General features: G+C 41.1%; 1 protein-coding gene across 1 annotated transcript in view; it reads left to right on the top strand.

Moving 5' to 3' along the window:
• The window catches only part of KCNH1 (potassium voltage-gated channel subfamily H member 1), a 193,470-nt gene that overhangs the window by 33,206 nt on the left and 135,877 nt on the right, over positions 1-24,387 (top strand). The window contains exons 5-6 of the mRNA XM_054393961.1: positions 3,692-3,810; positions 13,757-14,149. Coding sequence (XP_054249936.1) covers positions 3,692-3,810; positions 13,757-14,149 — 512 coding nt within the window. The remainder of the gene's footprint in view (positions 1-3,691; positions 3,811-13,756; positions 14,150-24,387) is intronic.

Below are 24,387 nucleotides of genomic sequence, written 5' to 3'. Positions count from 1 at the left end.
CCTAGAAAGCCACTAGGTTAGGCAGGATTTTCCCCTAGTAAAGCCATGCTGGCTGTCTTGAATCACCTCCCTGCCCTCCCTATGCCTTATCATGTCATCTAGGAGGATCTGTTCCATGGTCTTCCCAGGCACAGAGGTGAGACTAACAGGTCAGTAGTTCCCAGGGTCCTCCTTTCTACCCTTTTTAAAAATGGATTTATTGTTTCCTTTCTTCCAGTCACCAGGGACTACATCAGCTAATTTCCTCAGGACTCTGGGATGCATTTCAACAGGTCCCATGGACTTGTATATCTTCAGGTTCCTCAGATGTCTTCGCTTATGGTGGGAAGGACTTTGTCTCCCTGCTCTCCAACTTGTGGGCCATCACCATGAGGACCATGAGGAGAGGGATTACAAGTGAAGACTGAGGCAAAAAAGTTGTTGAGAATCTCAGCCTTCTCCTGTCCATTGTTACTAGTTCTCCACTGTTGCTCATTAGGGGGATATACTTTATTTAACCTTCCTTTTCTGGTTTACAAACCTGTAGAAGCCTTTCTCGTTTTTCTTTACATCCCTTGCCGAGTTCAGTGCCAGCTGCGCCTTGGCCTTCCTGACCTTGTCCCTACACAATCAGGCAAAGTTCCTATATCCTTCCCAGAATGCCTGTCCCCTCTGCCACTGCCTTTGTAGTCCTGTTTTGCCTTTGAGTTTGACCAGTAGGTCTCAACTTAGTCATGGTGGTCTCTTGCCTTCCTTGCCCAGTTTCTGACACCTGGGAACTGAGATCTCTTGTGCTCTATGAAAAGTATCCTTAAGGATCTGCCAGCTCTGTTCTGCTCCCTTGTCTTTGAGAGCTGTTTCTCACAGGGTCCTATTTACTAACTCCTTGAAAAGCTTGAAGTTCTTTCTGAAATTCAGAGTCCTGACTATGCTTCTCATTGGCCTCATACCCCTTAAGACAGTGAACTGCACTAGTGCATTCACTAGTGCACAGGCTGCCTTCAACTTTGACATCCCTGATGACTTCACTGGCATTTGTGACCATCAGGTCCAATAATGCATCCCCTTGGGTCAGGTTCTTAATTTCTTGTCTTAAGAAGTTGTCATCTAGAGGCACTTCAGCTGGGCTGTCAGACATGTCACCTTCTTAGAAGGACATCCCTTTATTCCCCCAAGGTATTTCATGGGAGCTACCCTCCTGTCTCCTATTACCTCAAGGAGACCTTGGCTCACCTCTGTAAGACTTTGCGGCAGTGTTCACAGCATAGCTTTAGGGCAACAGGTTGAAGGCCCTTACTATCACTCCATCCTTCCAACCCTGGTGTGTCTTCCTGCCACTTGTCACAGATAGTTTTGATATTATTGTCACCCTCTCCCGCCTCAAGTGAAATGGCAGACTGAAGGCTGTCCTTAGGCTCATCTCTATGAGCCTGGTTTTATTCTTCCTCCTGCTTCAAGCCTACTTTAAAGCACTTGTCAACAAGCCCTGCCAACACATGTGCAAGGATCCTTTTCCTATTTCCAGACACCTACATGTATCTCCAAGGATGGTGACTCAACTAATTCCTTGGGCAGCCTGTTCTAGTGCCTTGCAATCCTTTCAGTGGAGAATTTTTTCCTAATATCCTATCTAAACCACTCCTGACAGAACATGAGGTTGTTTCCTCTTGTCTTATTGCTTGTTGCATGTGAGAACAGACCAACACCCACCTTACTACAACCTCCTTTCAAATAGTTTGAGAGCGCAATAAGGTCTTCCCTGAGCATCCTTTTCTCTCTCAGCTGCTGCTCCTCATAAGACTTGCTCTCTACACCCTTGACCAGCTTCACTGCTGTTCTTTGGATACACTCCAGCATTTCGGTGCCCTTCTTGAACTGAGGGGCCCAAAACTGAACCCAGAATTTGAGGTGTGGCCTCACCAGAGCCAAGTACAAAAGTACAGTCACTTCCCTAGTCCCACTGGCTGTGCTGTTTCTGATACAGATCAGGATGCTGTTGGCCTTCTTGGCTATCTGGACACACTGCTGGCTCATATTCAGCTGGCTGGCTGTCAGCACACCCAAGGTCCTTTTCTGCCAGCAGCTTTCCAACTACTTATCCATAGGGCTGTAGAGTTGCATGAGGTTATTTGGACCTAAGTGCAGGACCCTGCATTCTTCATGTAGAATAGAGCAAGAATACTCTTTATAAATATATCTTTAAAACCCCACCACCTGCTGTGGAAATGTACTTTGAGAAATCAGGTATTTTGGGTCAGGTCTGTAACAGATACAAGCTGACCTTGCTTAACATTCGGTTGTGTTGATTTATTTCTCAGAGAATTAGTCTTTTAATATAGTAGCTAATCTCTTATGGATTTTTTCAGGAAAGATCTGCTTCCTGGGTGGAAATCACTGAATCTACTTGTTGCTGAATCCTGCCTGAAAATGGCAGGTGGCTAATTCACAACTTGGCTATTAAATGACCTTTATATGCTTTAAGGCGTAAGAAAATTCTCATGTCTATTCTTCATTTTTAGAGGCCTGATGAATTTTTGGTCCTTCCCTTTGATGAATATCCCATTTTGCATATTTGTGAAGGAGAAAATGCTAAACTATCTTTTCAGGTCTGCCCTGGAAGGTCTTGTTCAATATGCATGCAACGATCCATGCAATCTGTTTATTTTTTGTGATCATCTCTCAAATTACCAAATATTTTCCTGCAGACTCCCATCAAACTGAGATGCCAAGCAAGGATATGTTTAAACTACTGTGAGCAGTATTTTAACCACCCATACTCCTCTTCTTGTCATGGAACACTTGCAGGCTAAACTTCAGAGTGGTTTTTAAAAAGAGTGATGGCTGGTAGTATAATTACTTTTAATAAGAAAGACATCATGAGGGAACTTCTTCCAGAACCAGGTTCTCATCAAGAATTGAATCTGCAGAGTGCTGAACATCCTCAGTTGGAGTCAGAGATGAGACTGCTCAAGAGTTCACAGGTGCTGCTAGCATTTTTCCAAACTGAGACTAAACACAGTGATACTTTCAGAGTACCAAAAACATCCAGATGTATTCTCTGACTGACTTTCTGTTATGGCTAAGTACTACTCATAGAGGTTGTAGTTGTAACTAGCTCTCGTGACTGACATTAAAGGTCTTCTATTTTGAAGGGTATTTGAAATTTCTGTAAAAAATATTCTAAATTAAATTTCAGCATATGACTTCTCACCCAGAGGCTGCTAAATGTTTTATTATTTTGAGAAAATATGTTTGTGTATTTCCCTCTTTTGTTCAGAGAGAATAAAATTAATGATTTTGTTTTGCTTTGTTTGCTCTGGTTTTTTATTATCTTATGTGTATTTCTCTGCTTATGCTGGATCTATGCTTTATACATCTGAGGCCAGATTCACTTGTGTTACAGGCAACTGTAATTTTCATTCTGATTTGTCTGGAGTGTCTTCTGCAGTGCTGTGAGATACAAATCTGGCCAGTGGATTAAACAGATGATTGTAAAGTAGACAATCATCCTTTCAAAAGATGCAGTTCATGTAACAGCAGTCCTGTAGAGCCGTTGAATACGAAGGCTCTGCAGGCACTTCTTTTTGTGACAGATTGCTCTGTTTAATTTTTTTTTTTTTAATCCATCCCCTCCCCCCAGTTATGAGAAGCTTTATGTGGTCCACATGCAGATTTTTTGGATAATGTGTGTAATCTTGCATGTTTTCTTAAGGTTGGGGAAAGTTTGCTCGCTTGACCCGTGCCCTCACAAGCAGCCGAGGTGTGCTGCAGCAGCTTGCTCCAAGTGTGCAGAAAGGAGAGAATGTTCACAAGCATTCAAGACTTGCTGAGGTAATCTTTTCTTTTCTCGAGAGACCATAAAGAAATGCTTTTAGCCATTGTGAATATGTTGTCTCTGCATGAAACAAGCACTGTCTGTCCCTCTTGACCTGGGAATCTAGCCTGATGCTGGCATGGAAGTTCAGAGAATAGCACGTGAAATGAATCCTGTGACAGTGAAATGGAAACAGGTGTCTAAAAGACTTCATGTAACCTAATTTCAATGTTGTGTTCTGTATCTCAGCAAAGTCTTAAAATGGCATTATTATTGAAGTCATGTTGTCTTGCTTAGTTACCATTCTTCTGAGGGTCTCAGTGTTAGTAGGATCTTGAATAATTTTTAAAATTGAGATGAGGTAAAGCTCAAGCTAGTAGAGAAGGAAATTCTGGAGAATCATTGACGCAGTTTTTCTCTGCATTTATTTATGTCTAGTTCTTGTTTAGTGAGATCCTAATCATAGCATCATAGAATGCACTGGTTGGAAGGAACCTCTAGTCCAACCTACCCTGCAGTAAGCAGGGACATCCCCAACTAGATCAGGTTGCTAATGCCCCTTACAAACTCGTTAAAACTTATGTTGGAGTTACTGGTTTTATGGACACAGCAGCTGAAAGATGCTGCAATCAATGCTGCAGACTTATTAGGGAAATGAAACCTTGTGATTCTTGCAAGTCACACAAACCTTGTGTGTAGACTCTCCAACTTTTGAGAAAAGCTCTAGGCACAGAAGGCTTCTTGAAGTACTTTGGGTTTTAGAACTTTCACCACGAGGGGGAGAAGATGTCCTAAGTTTCCTGCAGCTGTATCCTGGGCCAGTGGCAGGGTCTCCCTAGCCTAAAAAAAGCTTAGGGAAAGTCTTGATGCAGTGTGAATGACAGTGTGGCCAACATACCATGGCACTCTTGTTTCACCTATAGCTGTGAATGCCATGGCAGCAGCTGTGACACTTGTCAATAATTCATAATCTTCCTGTGTAGCTGGTTGTCTACCCAGAGGTTTCTTTAGAGACTTGGAATTTGGAATAGTGTCCCTCTTAATCCTACTCAAGACATAGCATCAAATCGTCATTCTTTCACTTTAGATGTTTACCCTTGAATTTTAGGTCATGCTAAAATGTGGTAGAATGTAAGGCTAAGGGTCTGAGGTTATTCTGTTTGGCTCAGTGAATCTTGGTCTGAACCTTAATGACCACATATTACTGAAACGTCTTGCAGACTGATGTGCTCAACAAGCCTTTGCAAGTGTTCTCGCTGGCACAGCCAGCTGATTCATTACAAATAATAAAGTTACATGTCTGAAATTAGTTTCTTTAATTGCTGACTGAATATTGCAGCCATTATTTTGAAAAGAACATTAGCCCCAACTGTGATGTTAGCTACCTTGTTGTATATCAGCTGTAATTCCACTGAAGTCAATAGAGAAAAGCAGCGTGCAGATGATCATACCAAAACCCCACCTTTCTTTTTCCCATTGAAGACATATGGAGTGCCAGGTTTCATGTTCTGGAAAGATAATATTGAACATGGGATCTCTAACTGTTCCTGTTACTTTATTTTCAAAATTTTTTGGTCTTTTTTCTCCCCTCTCTTCAGCTCTGCAGTAGTTCATCTGCAATTTTAAATTCAAATTAAAATGAATCCTTTTTCTTTTCCCTCTCACTAGGCATTTCACATCAATCCTGTTTGCTTGAGAAGGCTCTTCATTTATTGCATTATTATTTGTGTTCCTCTTGGTTCTTTATTACTTACATTTTTGAACATCTGAGGACCACTTGTGTCCTAGAACCCAAATGGGGCAAGGTGTTGTACAAATAGAAAACAAGAGCCTGCCACAAAAGCTTTAAAATTCTTCTATAATTTATGAAATATTAGTTTAAGAAAGGTGTTAGTGACAAACAACTTTGTTTTATCCACAGGCCATGAATAATGCAAACAGTGTCACTTACGCCTCAAATATAGATTCATAGATTTGTTAGAGCTGGAAAGGACCTCAGGGATCATCTAGTTCCAACACCCCCCCTGCCATGGGCAGGGACACCTCACACTAGATCAGGTTGCTCAGAGCCACATCCAGCCTGGCCTTAAAAACCTCCAGGGATGGGGCTTCTACCACCTCCCTGGGCAACCTCTTCCAGTGTCTCAACACCGTCATGGTGAAAAACTTCTTCCTAACATCCAATCTGAATCTATCCATTTCTAGTTTTGCTCCATTCCCCCTAGTCCTATCACTACCTGACATCCTAAAAAGTCCCTCCCCAGCTTTCTTGTAGGCCCCCTTCAGATACTGGAAGGTCACAGTAAGGTCTCCTCAGAGCCTTCTCTTCAAACTGAATGAACCAAACTCTCTCAGTCTGTCTCCGTAGGAGAGGTGCTCCAGCCCTCTGCTCATCCCTGTGGCCCTTCTCTGGACACATTCCAGCAGGTCCATATCTTTCCTGTAATAGTGGCTCCAGAACTGGACGCAGTACTCCAGGTGGGGTCTCACCAGAGCAGAGCAGAGGGGGAGAATCACCTCCCTTGTCCTGCTGGCCACATTTCTCTTGATGCAGCCCAGGATGTGATTTGCTTTCTGGGCTGCAAGTGCACACTGACAGCTCCTGTTGAGCTTCTCATCCACCAGCACCCCAAGTCCTTTTCTTCAGGGCTGCTCTCAAGCCAGTCCCTGCCCAGCCTATATGGGTGCCTGGAATTGCCCTGACCCAGATACAGGACCTTGCATTTGGTCTTGTTGAACCTCATGAGGTTGTCATGGGCCCACCTCTCCAGCCTGTCAAGGTCCCTCTGGATGGCATCCCTTCCCTGCAGTGTGTCTGCTGCACCACACAGCTTGGTGTCATCAGCAAACTTGCTGAGGGTGCACTCAATGCCACTGTCCATGTCACCAACAAAGATGTTGAACAAGACTGGTCCCAGGACTGATCCCTGAGGGACTCCACTTGTCACTGGCTTCCACTTGGACGTGGACCCACTGACAGCCACTCTTTGGGTGTGGCCATCAAGCCAGTTCTTTATCCACTGAATGGTCCATGCATCAAACCCAGACTGCACCAGCTTTGAGACCAGGATGTGGTGTGGGATGGTGTCGAAGGCTTTGCTCAAGTCCAGATAAATGATGTCAGTTGCTCGACCTTCATCTATTAATGTTGTGACCTTGTCATAGAAGGCCACCAGGTTTGTCAGGCAGGATTTGCCCTTGGTGAAGCCATGCTGATTGTACCCAATCACCTCTTTGTTATGCTTCTGACTCAGCAGTGCCTCCAGGAGGATCTGCTCCATGATCTTACCAGGCACAGAGGTGAGACTGACTGGTCTGTAGTTCCCTGGGTCATCCTTCTTTCCCTTTTTGAAAGTGGGAGTTATGTTTCCCCATTTCCAATCAGTGGGGACCTCCCCAGACTGCCATGACTTTTGGAATATAATAGAGAGTGGTTTATCAACCTTATCCATCAGTTCCCTCAGCACCCATGGGTGTATCTCAACAGGTCCCATGGACTTGAACACTTTCAGGTTCTTCAGATGGTCACAAACCAGATCTTCACTCACAATGGGCAGTTCCTTCCTCCACTTCCTGCCATTATTTTCCTTGATCCCAGAAGTGTGGTTGAAGCCCTTGGCAGTGAAGACTGAGGTGAAGAAGTCATTGAGAACCTCAGCCTTCTCCATGTCACTTGTCACCAGCTCCCCTGTTTCCTTTCTGAGGGGGCCCACACCTTCCCTAGTCTTCTTTTTACCATTAATATACCTATAGAAATTTTTACTGTTCCCCTTGATCTCCCTGGCTAGATTTAATTCTAACTGAGCTTTAGCTTTCCTAACCAGGTCTCCTGCTGCTTGGGCAGCTTCCTTATATGCTCCCCATTCTAGCTGTCCTTTCTTCTCCTCCTTGTAGAGTTTCTTTTTGTGTGACATCATGTCCAGGAGCTCCTTGCTCATCCAGGCAGGTCTCCTAGCATTCTTTCCTGCTTTCTTCTTTGTGGGTATACTTTGCTCCTGGGCATGGAGAAGGTGATCCTTGAATACTGACCAGCTGTCCTGGGCCCCTCTTCCTTCTAGGGCTTTGTCCCCTGATACTTTGGCCAGCAGATCCCTGAAGTGATCAGTCTGCATGCCTGAAGTGCAGGGTTGTAAGCTTGGGATATGTCCTCCTAGTTGCCCTGAGGATCTTAAATTCTATTGCTTCATGGTCACTGCAGCCAAGGTTATCCCTGAGCCTCACATTGGTTACCAGCCCTTCTCTATTGGTGAGAACAAGGTCCAGCATAACACCCTTTCTCGTCGGTTCCTCTACCATTTGGAGGAGGAAGTTGTCATCTATGCATTCCAAGAACATCCTGGAATGCTGATACCTAGCTGTGTTGTCCCTCCAGCAGATGTCAGGGTGGTTGAAATCCCCCATGAGGACCAGGGCTTGTGAACATTGAAGCCATGTCTATTTGCCTGTGGAGGGCCTCATCTGCTTGGTTCTGCTGGTCAGGTGGCCTGAAGCAGACCCCTACAGTAACATCTCCTTCCCCTGTCTTCCTTTGAATCTTCACCCATATGCTCCCCACCAGCTCATCATCCTTCCCCAGGTGGAGCTCCACTGATTCCAGCTGCTCGCTTGTATAAAGAGCAACACTTCCTCCCCTCCTCCCCTGCCTGTCCTTCCTAAAGAGCCTGTACCCATCTATCCCTACATCCCAGTTGTGGGAATCAGTAATAGCCACTTTGTCATAGCATCCTAGCAGCACAGTGGCCCTTAATTCATCCTGTTTGTTGCCCAAGCTGTGTGCATTACCATAGAGACACTTCAGCTGGGCTGGCTGTGTCACCCTCTTAGGTGAATCCCCCTTGATTCCCTTGGGGTGTCCCAGTGCTTCATCCTTGGCTTGCCTCAGGGCAACAAGTTGAGAGCCCTTGCTAGCACTCCATCTCTCTGCCTCTGGTGAGCTGCCCCAATGTTCGTCACAGGCAAGCATGAGATTAACAACCCCTTCCCCCTTCAAATCTAGTTTAAAGCCCTATCCATGAGCCCTGCTAACTTCTGCCCTAGAATCCTTTTCCCCCTCTGAGACAGGTTCATTCCATCGGTCGCTTGCAGTTCTGGTGCCCTATAAACTGTGCTGTGATCATAAAATCCAAACCCAAATATGTAGATTTATTTTAGCCTGACTTCTCTTCTCTAATGGCAGTCATATGAAAAGTGAATACATTAATTTTGCAATTAATGCAAAGGTGTTAGGTAGGTCTGAGAATATGTTTTGAAATAAGAGTGTAAGTAAGCAGCTGATATATTTTCATGACTTTATTACCAAGAAGCTGATTGTAGGGACAGTTCTTCCAGGGCACTGCACAGAATGTGTGTTCTCTGCATCTGTGGTATTCTGTATATTTACCAGGCAGCTCTGGGTAAACAAGACTGCATCATAATTTTGAAAATGTGATCATTATGAGAAATAGAAGCAAACAAAATTTATAATAGAGATTAGCAGCACTGCTTAATAATAAAACATCTGCCTTTATTTATTTATTTATTAACCAGGGACTTAGAAATGCCATTAAACTCTATCTCAAACTGAGGCTCAGCACCCAGCCTTTGAGTTGGGAGCAATTTGTGTGGATGCCTGTGAAAATAAAAGCAAGAGAGAGTGAGAGAAAGCAAATATGTGCAGTCCAAAACACAAAAGAGTGAGATTAAGCTGAAAATGAATGATTGTTTGTGTGGTGGGTTTTTTTTTTTTTTTTATTCCCAGTCATGAATTCTTATAATTCATTGTAACTACTTGTTGACACACTTTTATGAGTCCTGACTGGTGATACATTAATCAGTTTTTAACAAATCTAAGAGTTTTCTTGTTTTGTTGCTATATTGAAAAAAAAATAAGAACACAGCTTTGTGAAGGTCATGATGCAATTTGTTATTTCTGCTCTTGAAATAATATTATTTGGCTTTAGAGAGGTATTAAAACGTCATACATCGTTACCACAAATAATAAATGCAGATAATATAACTGTAGTGGCTGATGAATCATAAGTAATTGGTATAATACTTTCATTAGTAACTTCCTGAAACAAATATTTCTTTAACTACAGTATAACTCTGAAATAGGGAAAAGTCTTCCAAATCATAACCTGTTTAAGTTATTTAGCAAATGATAGTCATGAGCTAATCATTCAGTGCACATGGGTGGAAGCCCAACAGATCATTTTATATAGTTCTGTACATTTTCTTAACGATTACCTTTATATTCATCTCTTGGAGGTTTGTTTTTCTTTTTCCCTCCCTTTCCAGAAGTATATTTACAAGCAGTTTGAATCTAGTTAGTACATATGGATGGGTAACCACACCTGATTACATCAGCAAATGTTGACACTACTCTCCCTAGAAGCTGGAGTGCAGCAAGAGCACCTTGAATAGGATAGAAAGTACTTCTCTTTGCATATACCCAGCTTGGCTGTACGGTGCAGAGAGAGCAGAGGTTATGGTTCTTAATCTCCAGATGACCCAGGGATGGTATCCTGTGTCATGAAGGATGGTGAAGAAATAGACTGTGTGGCCCTTGGTGTGAGAAGTGAAGAGCTCTCCTAACTTCCAGTGCAGGAACCTGACAAAACTTAGATCTTTAACACAAAGCTCTGTGGACCTCCCTCAATTATTTCTCTACAGTGCTGAGCTCTCTTATTGTTCTTAATGCTTGCTCTCTGCGATAGTTAAGCCTTGTTATAAGTGTTTTTCTCTTCCTTCAATGAAATGAAGAATTTGATATCTTTGAAAGCTCTTGGCTGTCAGTCCTGGAGATTGCAAGCCTGTTGCCAATCTGTAAGGCGAATTGTCTTTCCTGGACAGAAAACATGGGCTAGGGCAATGCCCTTCTTCCATCTCAAACTGTGTAATGATTGTTCATATCTCTAGCAATTCCAGCAAAATGGGATGGTCTTAAAAGTGATGTAGTGAGAGAGAGCTAGGGCTAGAAATTGTCACCCCCATCCCACTTAATAAGAGACTGGAGGCATCTCAGGCTTGCTGCAGGTGGCTTTTCCTACCTTGCGAGTGATTGATATCCCTACATCATTCTTGATGCCAATCTCTTGCCCTGTTCTTGACCTTCCTTTCAAGATTCACACTGGTGCTTGCTGGTGCACATATTTCTACTGAAGACCATAGCTAAAGCCATGGCCCCTGGTCATGTTAAATAGCCATTGGTAGAGCTTAAGCAGAGACTCCCAAGATGGCAATGGAAGTTCAAAAGACTTATTAATAAGGTCCCTAGTCCTTCAGATAGTTGAGGATGTATTTACTTTCTAAATAAAAAAGGGAAGGAGACATCAATCCTTTTATTTTTTCGGTGTTGTAGCCCTTGAATCTCAAACAAGCTAGGGAAGAGTACTTTTGTACTTAGTGATGGCATTTTAAAGCACTGAATCAACAAAGTTGTTTATTTTCTTGACAACTTGAAACTAGAAGCCTGTTTTCTCCTGTCTTCAGTTCAGTTTTACATCCCTGCTGTTCCACTGGCTTTACAGTATTTTTTTTTTAATTTACAGCAAAATAAAAGTCACCATAATTTAGCCCCTTCTTTACTACCAAAGAGAGATTGCTTCTGACTTTTTTCCTAGTGTTTAGGCATATGGGAATACGTTAGTACGTTTTCAGGTAAATTTAGTTGGAGTGATGCAAGATTGTATGTTTCTTTGTCTACAACATACATATAAAAAAGAATCAATCTCACAAGAACTAACAAAACCTAATTTTTTAGTGTTTTGTGGCTAAAGTTCCTTTGCTGATTAGAATGGTTGCCAAAATGTTTGACTTTTTCACATAGCATCAGAGGCTAAAAAAAAAATAAACTCTGGGAGATGTGATTGCAAAAGAAGCGATTATTATTTTCACCCTGCGTTTATGGGGCGATACAGTCTCCCCATGCTAGTAAGATTCAGCATTAGAAAATGCTGAAATCCAGTTAACTGACAGAAAAATGTTAGTTTGTGATAGAAAGTGCTTGTTTTTGCTGGTCAGCTATTCCAGTGAGTGGATATTGCAGAGGACTCTTCTTGCCCAGTGAAGCATGTTTCAGGCTTGGGCTCTTATGACAGAGCTGCTACTCATGCAAATCCTTGTTTTTGTGAGTAGTAGCCAGTAGTACCTTAATGCTTTCCAACTGATTCAGGTACAGCTGTGATGTTCAAAAGTGAGGGCAGGAGATATTTGCAATATTGATCTTGAACTGGAGCTTTTGTTGAGAAAGCACATTCTAACATTTGTCACTGGGACTGCACACAAACCCTGAAGGGAACTGTGCTCTGAGTACACATAATAACTCAACATGCAACCTATGCCTCTTCTAATCACTACCAGTGACTTCTGGGGACTTCATTGGCTGGCCAGTGCCTCCTACAGAGAAAAAAACTGACAAGCAGGTCTCTGAGCAGGTAATGCTACTTTTCTGGAGAATAGATTGAGCTCAAAGTCAGCAGGCTTGCAACTCCTACTGTCATTTACACATGTGCAAGGGACTGTGATCTGACAGTGTCTCACCCTTGTTGTGGACAAGAGTAAGTGATTAAGTAAGGTTCAAAGCAGCAGGGAACTTGATGTGAAGCTGTTTTGTCCAACTAGGACTCTTGTAGCTGATTGTTTTCTTTTGTCCCGTCTGGATTGATCTGTTGGAAAAAAGTGCACCAGTTCACCAAAATATAAAAACCCAAAACAAACCCCAAACAAACTAGTCAGAAAAGCATGCAGATAAAACCTGTGCCTAAATAATTGACACTAAAAAAGGTGAGATAAGGAGCATGAAAGGAAGAAATCCTCCTGTTATAGCTATGTTGTCTATCATTTTCCTGAGAAGGGGGCCATGTAATTTCCTTCTCTGGTCCCTATTGCTCCAAACTACCTGTAAATAAATGTGATAAGGGAACCATGCTCCTAAATTGTTCTCCTGGATTCTATGAGTTTGGCATTAGCACACAGATCTCATTCAAGCAAACCTCCATTTTCCTTTCAGGTTTCAACCATAGGTCTTGCAGGGTAAATTTAATTTTAAAATTTAAGACGTCTTTATTTTGAGACAGATCATTCGTGATGGTTTTACCCTCATGTATATCCACAGATGTAAATAAGCACAATCTTGTTCATAGGTGTGTAAAAGAAATTTTAGTTTCCAAGAATTTGATATATGATCATACTCTTTTTGCACTAGTGTGCAGAACTGGAGAGGTAGTAGCCTTAAAATGGGCAATGTTCATCAAGATTGCAATTACGCATAACACTTCGAGCATGTGTTTAACCTAAGGTCCAGGATTTAAAACACCTGCTGACAGATCATTTTCTGCTGTAGCAGCTTTTTTGAATTCAGGTGTAACTAACTGCATTTTAACATCAGTGAAGATACTGATCTTCTCTCAGTGAAAAATTTAAGTTCAAAATGAGTTTATTGAGGTTAATGATAGTTATCTGTGGGCTTTGGCCATGCATGGCCCAGAGAAGAGGAACAAAGGCCCATGCATTCATGATAGATTATAGTATGAGACTATTTGAGATACAGTATAATGAAGATTTAAATAGACAATGCTGAAAAACAGTGTGGTCCACTGGTGCTGGGCTGGAACTCAGAAGCTGTGGTTCCTGGTTTCTCCATTGATTTCTATTTGCAATGCCCTTCCTTCCCATCATTTATCTGTCTCATCTATTTAGACTACTGAAGGAGCTGTCTCTTCTCTATATGTCTTGGAGATCTACCACATTAGGCTTGGTGTAAGAAAATAAACGGCATTAAAACCCCCATCTGTTCTTAGGTTCATGCTGATTTGTTTAACATAATATGTATTTTGATTTGCTTACCACATGATGGTGTTAAAAGGAGATAATGGACATATGTTCCTGTCAACTGCTGTACTGAGCTTGAGAATCTTCATTGTGAAAAACAACATAAAAAATTGAACATGTTTTCTTTTTCTCTCAAAATTTCTGTCACTACAGGTACTGCAGCTGGGCTCTGAAATTCTCCCGCAGTACAAGCAAGAGGCACCAAAGACTCCACCACATATCATTTTGCATTATTGTGTTTTCAAGACTACCTGGGACTGGATCATCTTGATTTTAACTTTTTACACCGCTATTTTGGTCCCTTACAACGTCTCCTTTAAAACCAAACAGAACAATGTGGCATGGCTCGTAGTCGACAGCATTGTAGATGTCATTTTTTTGGTAGACATAGTGCTTAATTTCCATACCACCTTCGTGGGGCCAGCGGGAGAGGTAATTTCTGATCCAAAGCTGATTCGCATGAATTACTTGAAGACATGGTTTGTGATTGATCTGCTCTCCTGCTTGCCGTATGATGTCATCAATGCATTTGAGAACGTCGATGAGGTCAGTATACTAGTTGTGCTTCCACCTGTTTATTATCACTTAATGGGTAAGGGCAGGTGGGATAGAGAAGAAAGAAGTATATGCTTTTTACTGTATTGAATTAGTGTACGTATGTCTCTAGTTGCTGCCCAGGGAAGTGCACGTGGAGGTTTGTTTGAGTCCTGCTGGAAGGATCCATCTTTAACTGCACTAGGAAAGGCTGGCATGGCCTGAAATCTCTGTTTATTTTCCTTCATTCCACATCCTCCAGAGTTCAGGAGGACAAGCAGGAGCAGGCAGCAGAACCTCTGTACAGCGCTGAGGGAAACTGCATCATCTGACTGACTGTCAATAGCCTGAGCTGGTGTGTTAGGGTAGCTTCTTGGGGCAGAGTTCTCTTACTTCTGCTGTTGACTGAACAAGATATGTCTGCTAATGGCAATTCTTCACATGAACAAGTGGGAAGTATAATACACTTTCCTCAGCTGCTTCTAATAAAAGTATAGAATGCATTGGATCATAAAGGGACCTTTAAAGATCCCTTATACAATAGGTCCCTTTCTATATACAATACAGCAGGTAGCAAAGAAGCAGGCAGTGACTTGCTAGATCTTATTTGACCACTACAAGGTACTGTGTGGGTATCTGGTAATTGTTTGGTAAGAGCTGATTTAGAGGAAGGTGGAGAAATTGAAGATGCTGTCTTGACTCTTGTTGGGTAATTCCATAATTAGAAGAAAGGACAGGGAGAAATCTGGAAGTCTGGACTCCTCCTTAATTCTGACTCATTTTTTTGAGAACAGGTCAGAAGCCAGCAAAAGAGCAAACATTCAGACACTTAAAAATACAGTGCTGCCCCGTTATAACAGCTTATTCTCTGTCTGGATCGGGTTGTTAAGAAAATATTCCTAAACCAAATATATCAAGATTCCATGCCTAAATAATTCAGAGAGAGAATGAATTGTTAACAAAATTTTAGAAAGTATTCCAGCAGACTGCATTGTAATTGCATGTTATAAAATCTGTAACATCAACTAATCATGTGTCTGTATTTATCTGTGACACATACTAAACCTATAACATGCATACACATCTTGTCAGTGCTTATTTAATTTTTAGCCAGTGAAATTTAATTTTTATGAGTTTCTTTAAAATATGCTACCTTTATATTATAAAGGACAACCTAGCTATTAAGGACAATCATGCTAAATGAAATATCTGGGTAGAAAATAAAACTGCATTACTTCTGTAAAAATACACTGCACGAGTTTTTATCAAGTTTAAAGTATTTTTATTCAATGACTTAAGGACAAGTAGGCAAACTATTGAATGTAGTGGAAAAAAAATGATGTTATTTGATATTTAATTCCCTAGAGAGGTTTTCATTTTATATAAAGATACAGACTGAAATAACACAAATGAGATCAAGCAAAAAAGCCTTGTGAGACCTATCCTTAAATATTTGTTTGCCATGAAGAAGACCCAGGCTGCAGATTACTCTGCAGGGCTTCCACGTAGTACTTTGTGGTGACACTGATAAAGACATGGAAGGAGTGGCCATGTCAGTTTCTGACGTTTAGACTGAAAGAATGAGAAGACAAGAAAGAAAGAAGGGTAAGAGACCAAAAAGGTTTCTTCCAAAAAGGAAGGAAGCTTTTCCTCACATAGCAACCTGCAGATGATTTTGCTGGAGGAACATTTCGTAACTATAGATTGTGACCTACAGAACATCACTGAGGAAAATATCTGTACCAGTGGCTGTGACAGCCCTTGAGCTGTGCACAGGTGCTCTCAGATTCATGGCAGCAGTTCTGCAGAGAAATTCCTGTGTGAGTTTGAATTTCAATCTCAGTGTTACTTTGTAACAACGAGAAGCTGATTAGTTTTGCTATGGCTATTCAACAGTTTCTTTAATCACTATAACAGTTTTAGTTATTCTAGCTGCCCTGTCCAAGGGAAAAAAAAAAAAAAACAACAACAGAACATTTTTCTTGATGCTGTCCCTTCAAGACTCTTTGTCTCTATTTCCCCTAGTGGGTTCTGGCATTAAGCTGGTATAAATCATTGTAGAGTCGTTAGAGCAGAGTTTCCACTGGTGTAAATTGCTTTGCTTCTATTAAGGGCTTGCTGACTAGTTTACAGGACCTAAGGGGCTTTGCCAGCAATGTCAGCAGAATAACATAGCACACATCAGGTGGGGGTTTAGGACAGTATGTGCTGATCACTGTTTCATGAACTGCCCATAGAGAGAAAGAAAACCTTTTATTGAAGAAAAAAACCCTATCTAGAGTGTGGAAAGACTTTGATTTTTATCTTTTTCTCTCTTGTGTAGAGCATTCCCTTGTGGATCAACTCCTTTTATTCCAAACATTCTGGTTTAAATTTTACTTATCTCTAATCCTGGATTACACACCATATTACCTCACAGGTGGCTTGAGTTAGCTGTGAGGCTGCACTGTGTAGGTTGCAAGTAGCCAAAGTGGATTGTTGTGTGTGTGTCACTTCAATTTTGCTAAAAGGAAATCCCTTGGAGCCATAAGACTGGAGTTATTAGACAGCCATGGCTGCTGCAGGGATTTATTTTTTTAGTTCTAATGTGAATTACTTTTAAAAAATGCCACAGATTAAGTGCCAACAGTGGTGATAAAATGAGATGAAGTATGAATTGTTGTTGTCATGGTTTGGAGTTTCCATATATGATTTTAAACAGAAGAGAATCTTGGCTTTGTTGCAGTCACTGTAGTGAAGGAGGACTGAGGGAGGTGGAATCTCACCTCTTAAAAGAAATGTCACTGAAGACACTGAGGATGCTATGGAGAAACTAGTCAATTAGTTTTTAAGAATACCATAGTTATTGTGATGGTATTGAGTTGCAGGGGACACAGGACCTGTGTATAAAAGGTGTTGAGGCTCTTTCGGCTTTGGGTGTTTTGGGACTGTCTTGTCACTTAGCTCTTCATAGACGAAAGTGAAACAAATTTTGTCATCTTTAAAATGATCCACCAATATATGGTCAATTATAATACATGAAACTGGAGTTGAACAATAACAAGCAGGTATCAATTAAAAAAATCTCATGTTGGATTTTTTGTTTATTTTGAAGTAACTTTTTGCTTTATGACATATTTACTTCAGTATTCCATTATATGATCTAATTGAAAATATTTTAGTGAAACAAAATTGAGTATGACTTCTGTGTTTTGAAATTGCCTGAAAAACTCCTTGGGTTTGTTGCAGTTTGAAACATTAGTATATTTTCAATTCACATTTTTGAATGTGATTGAAATTCCAATTTCCTCTCTGCACAGTTGAGAATATTTTTGTCCATAAAAATAATTTGAATTCATTAACTATTAATCAGTACAACTATTAATAACTACAATTAATACAAGAAGCACTTAAGTATGAATGGCCACATTCTACAGATGGAGGAGGAAAGAAAAACATTAATGTCTTTGTCCAAGGCTGTAGATTTAAATATCAGAATGTATGGGGCTTCTGATCTCCAATGCTGTGCTCAAAGAGACAATACAGTATCTCATACTTAGATATGAACTCCACAAATGAAGGAACAAATAGCTGTAGAGAAATTTCTGTTGTTACCTATATGAAAGAAAAGTTATAAATGTTTCTCCCAGCTTTTCTGCATGGAAAGCTAATTATGCAGTTAAATACAAATTACTTTCTCAACCTGCCATAGAACTTCGAAAGGAAAATATTTCAGTGATTGATGAATCAACTCAATGCTAAGCTCAACATTTCTATTTTTAAGACAGTATGTCATGCTGTAATATAGTTTGAGTAAAAGAAGAAAATATTGGTCTAACACAGCCCTTAAAATGTGGTATTAATCTCTTCTGAGTTTGAATGATACATTTGGCAGTAATCCTTTTACAGTAATTAGTATTATTCCTTACTTAAGTAAATAACATTATCCTCCAAAGTAGGTGATATCTCCTTGTGTTCAGACGTCAATCAGTAGATTTAATAAAAAAACAGGATTAAAGAAAGTTCCACAATTGTTGGCAATGCAATTTAAGACTTTGAATTCCAAGGGGAAGTTGAATAATTTTTTGCAGTGTCAGCTTGAGCAATTTTCTGCTGTGGTTTTCAGCCATAATACCATAAAGCTATAATTTATATTGGAAAAAAAATCTAACTTATTACATGTGACACTGTTGTTGTGAAATCTCATGGTGGGAGTGGAATCCAGTCATGTCATCACCATATTAATCTCTGGAATAGGGAGTTTGGGGTAGTAATTGCTATCTGTATTTGAATGGGACACTGTGATCAGTTGTTGGCTGATACCAAGTTGAGAACCATACATCACTTTTACTAATTGAGATAGAAGAGAAATAAATGCATAGTAAAAGATCACCAGGAAAGATATATTCAATATAAATGAAGTAGTGTTCACTTAAGTGGATGAGTAAGATTGAAGTTAGCATGTAAGCAAAGAAGATACACAGCTTTGAAAGCACAAAGTTTAGAATGATAAAAAAAAAGTCCTAGAAAAAGCATGATGCAGAAGTAATAAAAGTAAATTAAGCTACTTAGTGCTAAGTGAGTGTGATGGAGCTGGAAAGTAAGCAGTGAGTTGAGAGAGGAAAAAATGAATATGTGCTGGTCAGATTGTTGGCAACTCTCTGAGGCAGTACTTTTGCAATAGATTAATTTAAACCTTATTAGTGGAATGATCTCTCATGTGAATACAAATTAGCTGTTTAGGAATTACTGAAGTAGCTGCCCTGAAATTTCCCTAGACTTTTTTTACTATTTACTTGCAACAAAGAAGGAATAAATTATCATATTTATATTTTTATGGAATAAACAGGGACCTATAAAGAAAGATTTGAGGTTACATGAATTTTGCAAACTAGATAAAAAAAAAAAAAGTCTTTTAAACTGTAGCCAGCTGTATAATACGAAATCTGTTTGAAACAGCATGTAGTTCACCACTCCTACTTGCATCTGTCCAGTAGGGCAATGCTGTGTTTTGCATATGAATCTATTGATAAATCCAGTAATGAATGAATGTTTTTCCACAACTAATTCAAATTAACATAGTCATAACCTACTTTTGATATAATGCCTACAACAAAGCAGCTAGGTATCACAGAGTATGTTCCAGGCAGGCAGAGGAAATGTCAGCAAATTTGTGGTTCTTGGAAGTGGTGAAAATAAATGAGAAAGAATTAGTGAGGCTCTCTGGACTGGATGACTCCTTACTGGTGCTCTAGGGGAAGGATCAAGCAATTGAATTACTGTTCATGGTGGGACAGTGGGAGGGCTGGAGCTTGGACCTTGGCCTGGACAGCATGGTGTTGGTGGTGGTTTACTTTGTTGGGTTATCTGCTTATGAGAGACCCCTGAAAAATAGGGCAAAGCCCAAAGGAGATGGGTCCTCTGGGCTGTAACTTGCCAGAGGCCCTTCGAGCAAGGCTGAGGGAGTTGTTGGTGTGACTCCTACATGGTTTTGGGAGCTTCAGAAGGAGCTTGGGGCCCTTGACCTGCAAAAGAAAAGAAAGGTAGTTATGGAGAAGGCCTGCTTATATGACTTTTGTAGGTGTTCTGGACTGCAGCATAGCCCCAAGGGACTGTGCCAGGCAGGAATTACTCCTTAACGGTCAGGTAAATGGAATGGTTCTGATGCCTCAGAACTCGAGGTTGCAGATGAAAGCATTGAATGCTTATGGGTTAAAATCAGAGGGAGGCCACACAAAACTGACATCCTGGTTGGAGTCTGTTATAGACCACCCAACCAGGATGAGGAGGCCGATGAGATATTCTATAAGCAGCTGGAAGCTGTCTCAAGATCATCAGACCTTGTCCTTGTGGGGGACTTTAACCTACCAGACATCTGCTGGGAACTTAATTCAGCAGAGAGGAGACAGTCCAGAAGGTTCCTAGAGTGCATGGATGACAACTTCCTGATGCAGCTCTTAGGTGAACCTACCAGGGGCAAGGCTCTGCTTGGTCTGCTGTTCTCAAATAGAGAAGGGCTGGTGGGAGATGTGTGGTTGGAGGCTGTCTAGGGTGCAGCGACCATGAGATAGTGGAGTTTTCAATATGCAGGGAGATAGGGAGGAGCAGTAACAGAACCCTCACTTTGGACTTTCGGAGGGCAAACTTCAGGTTGTTCAGGCAACTTATTCAGAAAGTTCCCTGGGTAACAGCCCTTAAGAACAAAGGGGTCCAGGATGGTTGGACCTACTTCAAACAGGAGCTCTTAAAGGCACAGGAACTGGCAGTTCCCACATGCCGTAAGACGAGCCGGCGGGGAAGACGACCGGCCTGGATGAGCAAGCAGCTCCTGAAGGATTTAAGGGAAAAAAAGAGGGTTTATCGCCTTTGGAAAGGGGGGAGGCAACTAGTGATATGTTTAAGGATGTTGTTAGATCATGTAGAAGAAAAATTAGAGAGGCAAAAGCACAGTTAGAAATTAAACTGGCCGCTTCTGTGAAAGACAACAAAAAGCATTTTTATAAATATATTAATGCTAAAAAGAGGGGCAAGAGGAACCTCCACTCTTTACTGGACGTGGAGGGTAACATTGTAACTAAGGATGAGGAGAAGGCTGAGATTCTAAATACCTTCTTTGCCTCCATTTTCAACAGTAAGGCAGGAGGACTTCAGGATAACTGGCCTCCTGAGCTGGTTGATGGGGTCAAGGAGCAGTGTTGTACTCCTGAAATCCATGTGGAATTAGTTCGAGACTTGTTGAGTCACTTGGATATTCACAAGTCCATGGGACCTGATGGGATCCATCCTAGGGTGCTGAAAGAGCTGGCAGATGAGCTGGCCAAGCCTCTCTCCATCATTTTCCACCAGTCCTGGCTCACTGGAGAGGTCCCAGAAGACTGGAAACTGGCCAGTGTGACGCCCATCCACAAGAAGGGACGAACAGAAGAACCTGGGAACTACAGGCCTGCCAGCCTGACCTCAGTGCCAGGGAAAATCATGGAGCAGATTGTCTTGGGGGCAATCACTGCATACCTGAAGGATAGCCAAGGAATCAGGCCCAGCCAACATGGATTTAGGAAGGGCAGGTCCTGCCTCACCAACCTGATCTCCTTCTATGATCAGGTGACCCGCCTGGTGGACGTGGGAAAGGCTGTGGATGTAGTCTACCTGGACTTCAGCAAGGCCTTTGACACTGTCCCCCACAGCAAACTCTTGGCCAAACTGGCAGCTTGTGGCTTGGACAGCAGCACTCTGTGCTGGGTTAGGAACTGGCTGGAGGTGAGGAGAAAGTTCTTCACAGAGAGAGTGGTTGGCCATTGGAATGGGCTGCCCAGGGAGGTGGTGGAGTCACCATCCCTGGAGGTGTTCAAGAGGGGATTGGACGTGGCACTTGGTGCCATGGTTTAGATAGTCATGAGGTTTAGGGTGACAGGTTGGACTCGATGATCTTTGAGGTCTCTTCCAACATTCTTGATTCTATGAAAGGAGTATGTGGGGAAGTACTTCTGCCAGGATATAAACCAGGTGGGCAAAGCAGCACCTGCTATTCACAGATCTCTTGAGGACTTGATTCAGGATGTTTCTCTTCTTTATCTACTGCTTGTTTGGTTGGTTTTTTCCTGATGAAATACGAGTTTCTCTAACTTCCCTTAGAAACTCAACCTGCATGCTACTAATAAAGTGCCTTTTTTATGATACCCTCTGAAGGAGCAGGTTACCTTTTCCTGCAAATCCTCTTTTCCAGTTTGGGTTGTTGTACATAGGTGCTGCAGAGCTCTTATGCCAGGTTCATACACTTTGGTGGCTCTAGGACATCTAAACTGATGGACAGCCCCTCCCAAAAGGAATACCGGAGGAGAAGGCATTGCTGTGTTCCAGCCTGATGCTTACTCCATAGGTTCTGCTGTGTCTGTTAAGATGTCAGTTAACTCTTCTGCACTACAAATGTTCAGATTAGTCTTTTTGCTAAGTCATAGATAAGTAAGGGTGTTACTGGGTGTCAAGGCTGCTTCTTCATAGCTTTGAAAAGCATGACATGATGTACCATACTGTTAAAAAGAGAATAGTGGTCTGTCTATATACACTGTTCAATCTGTATGAGGCTAAAAGAATTTAAATGCTGAGTTATGTTTTCTGTGATAAAATATATGGTGATAGCCTTTGTCCAAGAAGAAAAGCTAATTGAATATATTAGATTATGAATTATTTCAAAAAAGCTTCTCTTAGAGTGATTCTTACACTGCATATAGGTGGAAGCATGTTGTAGAGATGGTGATCAGTTGTTGTTCTTTTTCCTCCATTCAGCATACTTATACTGATCTGAGGCAGAAGGTCAGATGAGATGACAAAGAGTATTTGAGTAGTTAAATGGTTGCTTTATAGTCTATTTTGTATTGGGGATTGGATTAGAATTGGAAAGATGGAGTAGCATTAGATGCCAGTAACATGAAACCTTACTTGGGTGGTTTGCTTCTTGGAGATAAGTAAAAATTCTTCTGGAACTAGTGGCTTCTTTGAATCCAAGCATTGGGAAGCAGATTGCTGCCTGTCAGGGGTATTTTTTTTTTTTAATTTAATACTGTGGAAAGTAGGATTTCTTTATCCTTGTTCTTCCTCATGGAGTACAAAAAAGAGAGTTTCTAACTTGGATTTGTTGGTTTTCCAAGTGTGCCTGTAGGACAGAATGGACATAGTTTTATAAATGAAAAATCAGCCCTGTGCTGTATACACGAATTATTGCTGTTTGTTCCTCAATTCTTACCAAGCTCACAGCTGGCTGACTAAATTAAGCTTTTTGAGTCTAGAGATCTGCTTCTTCAGTGCTGACCACCACAGCAGTAACCACAGGGTTTAGGTATTGATTTTGACCTGTGTGCATAATGTTACTTCATCTGTTGGTTGCTAAATTTGACAATCTGTAGGAAAGGTTATGTTCTGAGACCTAATTAAGAAAACCAATGGAAGCAAATTACAGAAACAGGAGTCTTAATAATGACCAGACAGGGCTGCCAGGTTACTGCAGATAGGCAGAACCAGACTGTGACACAACTGACTTCAGAATCTAATGTCAAGCAAGAAGGTAGTGCTTTCCAGGGCTCTTGCCTCACTTATGGTGGTGATACATTCTGTTCATTGCCTCCCCTTTTTTTAATAAATAATTTCTTTTGTACTGTTTCTTTCTTATTCTTTTAAAGGTTAGCTTTTAGTTTACTGCATCTCCCTTTAATTCAGATGAAGCCTGAATTTTACCATTTCCATATAAGAGGAAAGTGCTGGAAGACTTAGAACAGATTTGTGCCAATACGAAAACAGATAACAAGTAGCAAGTAAATTATACTTCGTAGAAAAACCCTTAATGCTTAGGTTTCTTTCTGCACACATGGAAGGTGTGCAGAAAAAAAAAAGGCGAATACTGTCATACAGTTTACAGTTTTAATCTGTTTTTAAAGTGCTACTACAGCTGTAGGAGGTGGGATAAAAGTTATATTTTAGTTATTTTCTAAAGTTATTCATCTTACATCTTGTTTGGAAGGAAAAATAAATTATTTTTCACTTTGTTTGTTTGCTGTAGGTAATTTTTATTGCAGTCCTTTAAACAATCTTTTTTTGCTACGTGGAATTTTATTGTTTGATGAATTGAATGTTGCATGGCAAATGAACTGCAGGAACTATGTTCTTATATGTACAGCATCTAGCGCTGTAGTCTTCAATGTTAGTGTCCTTAGGGACCATAATGGCACAATAAACTAATAATCACTCTGTATAGCACTTATGTTTTCAAATCTTTTCACAAAGTACTTCAACTCAGTGTCTGTTCTTGATCTCATTTTATCGATGTGGAAGTAATGGCACAAATCTTATGCTATCTAATGCAAAGCTAAATCCAAAACATGAATATCCTGTATCCTATGTTTGGAAAGATTACTTACGTGGCTGAGATACAAGCGTGAGACAAGGGGTGAACTGACAGTTGCTAAGGTCCTGCAGAAAACGAGGAGATACATAGGAAAATCTGTATAAATGTGCACAGTATATAACAAGTAGGTCTAATTAATCACATTTTATACATGGACAGCATTTCAGGGGTAAACTTACAAAGCGGTTTCTTTGACCATGAAATGTGGGTCCTGCTGTCCTCTAGTAGTGAGGCTGGTCTGGTTTTCTGTTGTGTTTGAGCTGCAGTTCCCCTCTGCAATGGTAGCATAGAGGAGAGAAGGAAGGACAGTAGTTGTATTTACTGTTTTAGGGACTTTTGACATTCACGTTTGCTCGGTCAACAAATACAAAGTTAT

This window comes from Indicator indicator, chromosome 2 (assembly GCF_027791375.1).
Source record: "Indicator indicator isolate 239-I01 chromosome 2, UM_Iind_1.1, whole genome shotgun sequence".
Classification (NCBI taxonomy): domain Eukaryota; kingdom Metazoa; phylum Chordata; class Aves; order Piciformes; family Indicatoridae; genus Indicator; species Indicator indicator.
This window is presented reverse-complemented; position numbering and strand designations above follow the sequence as displayed.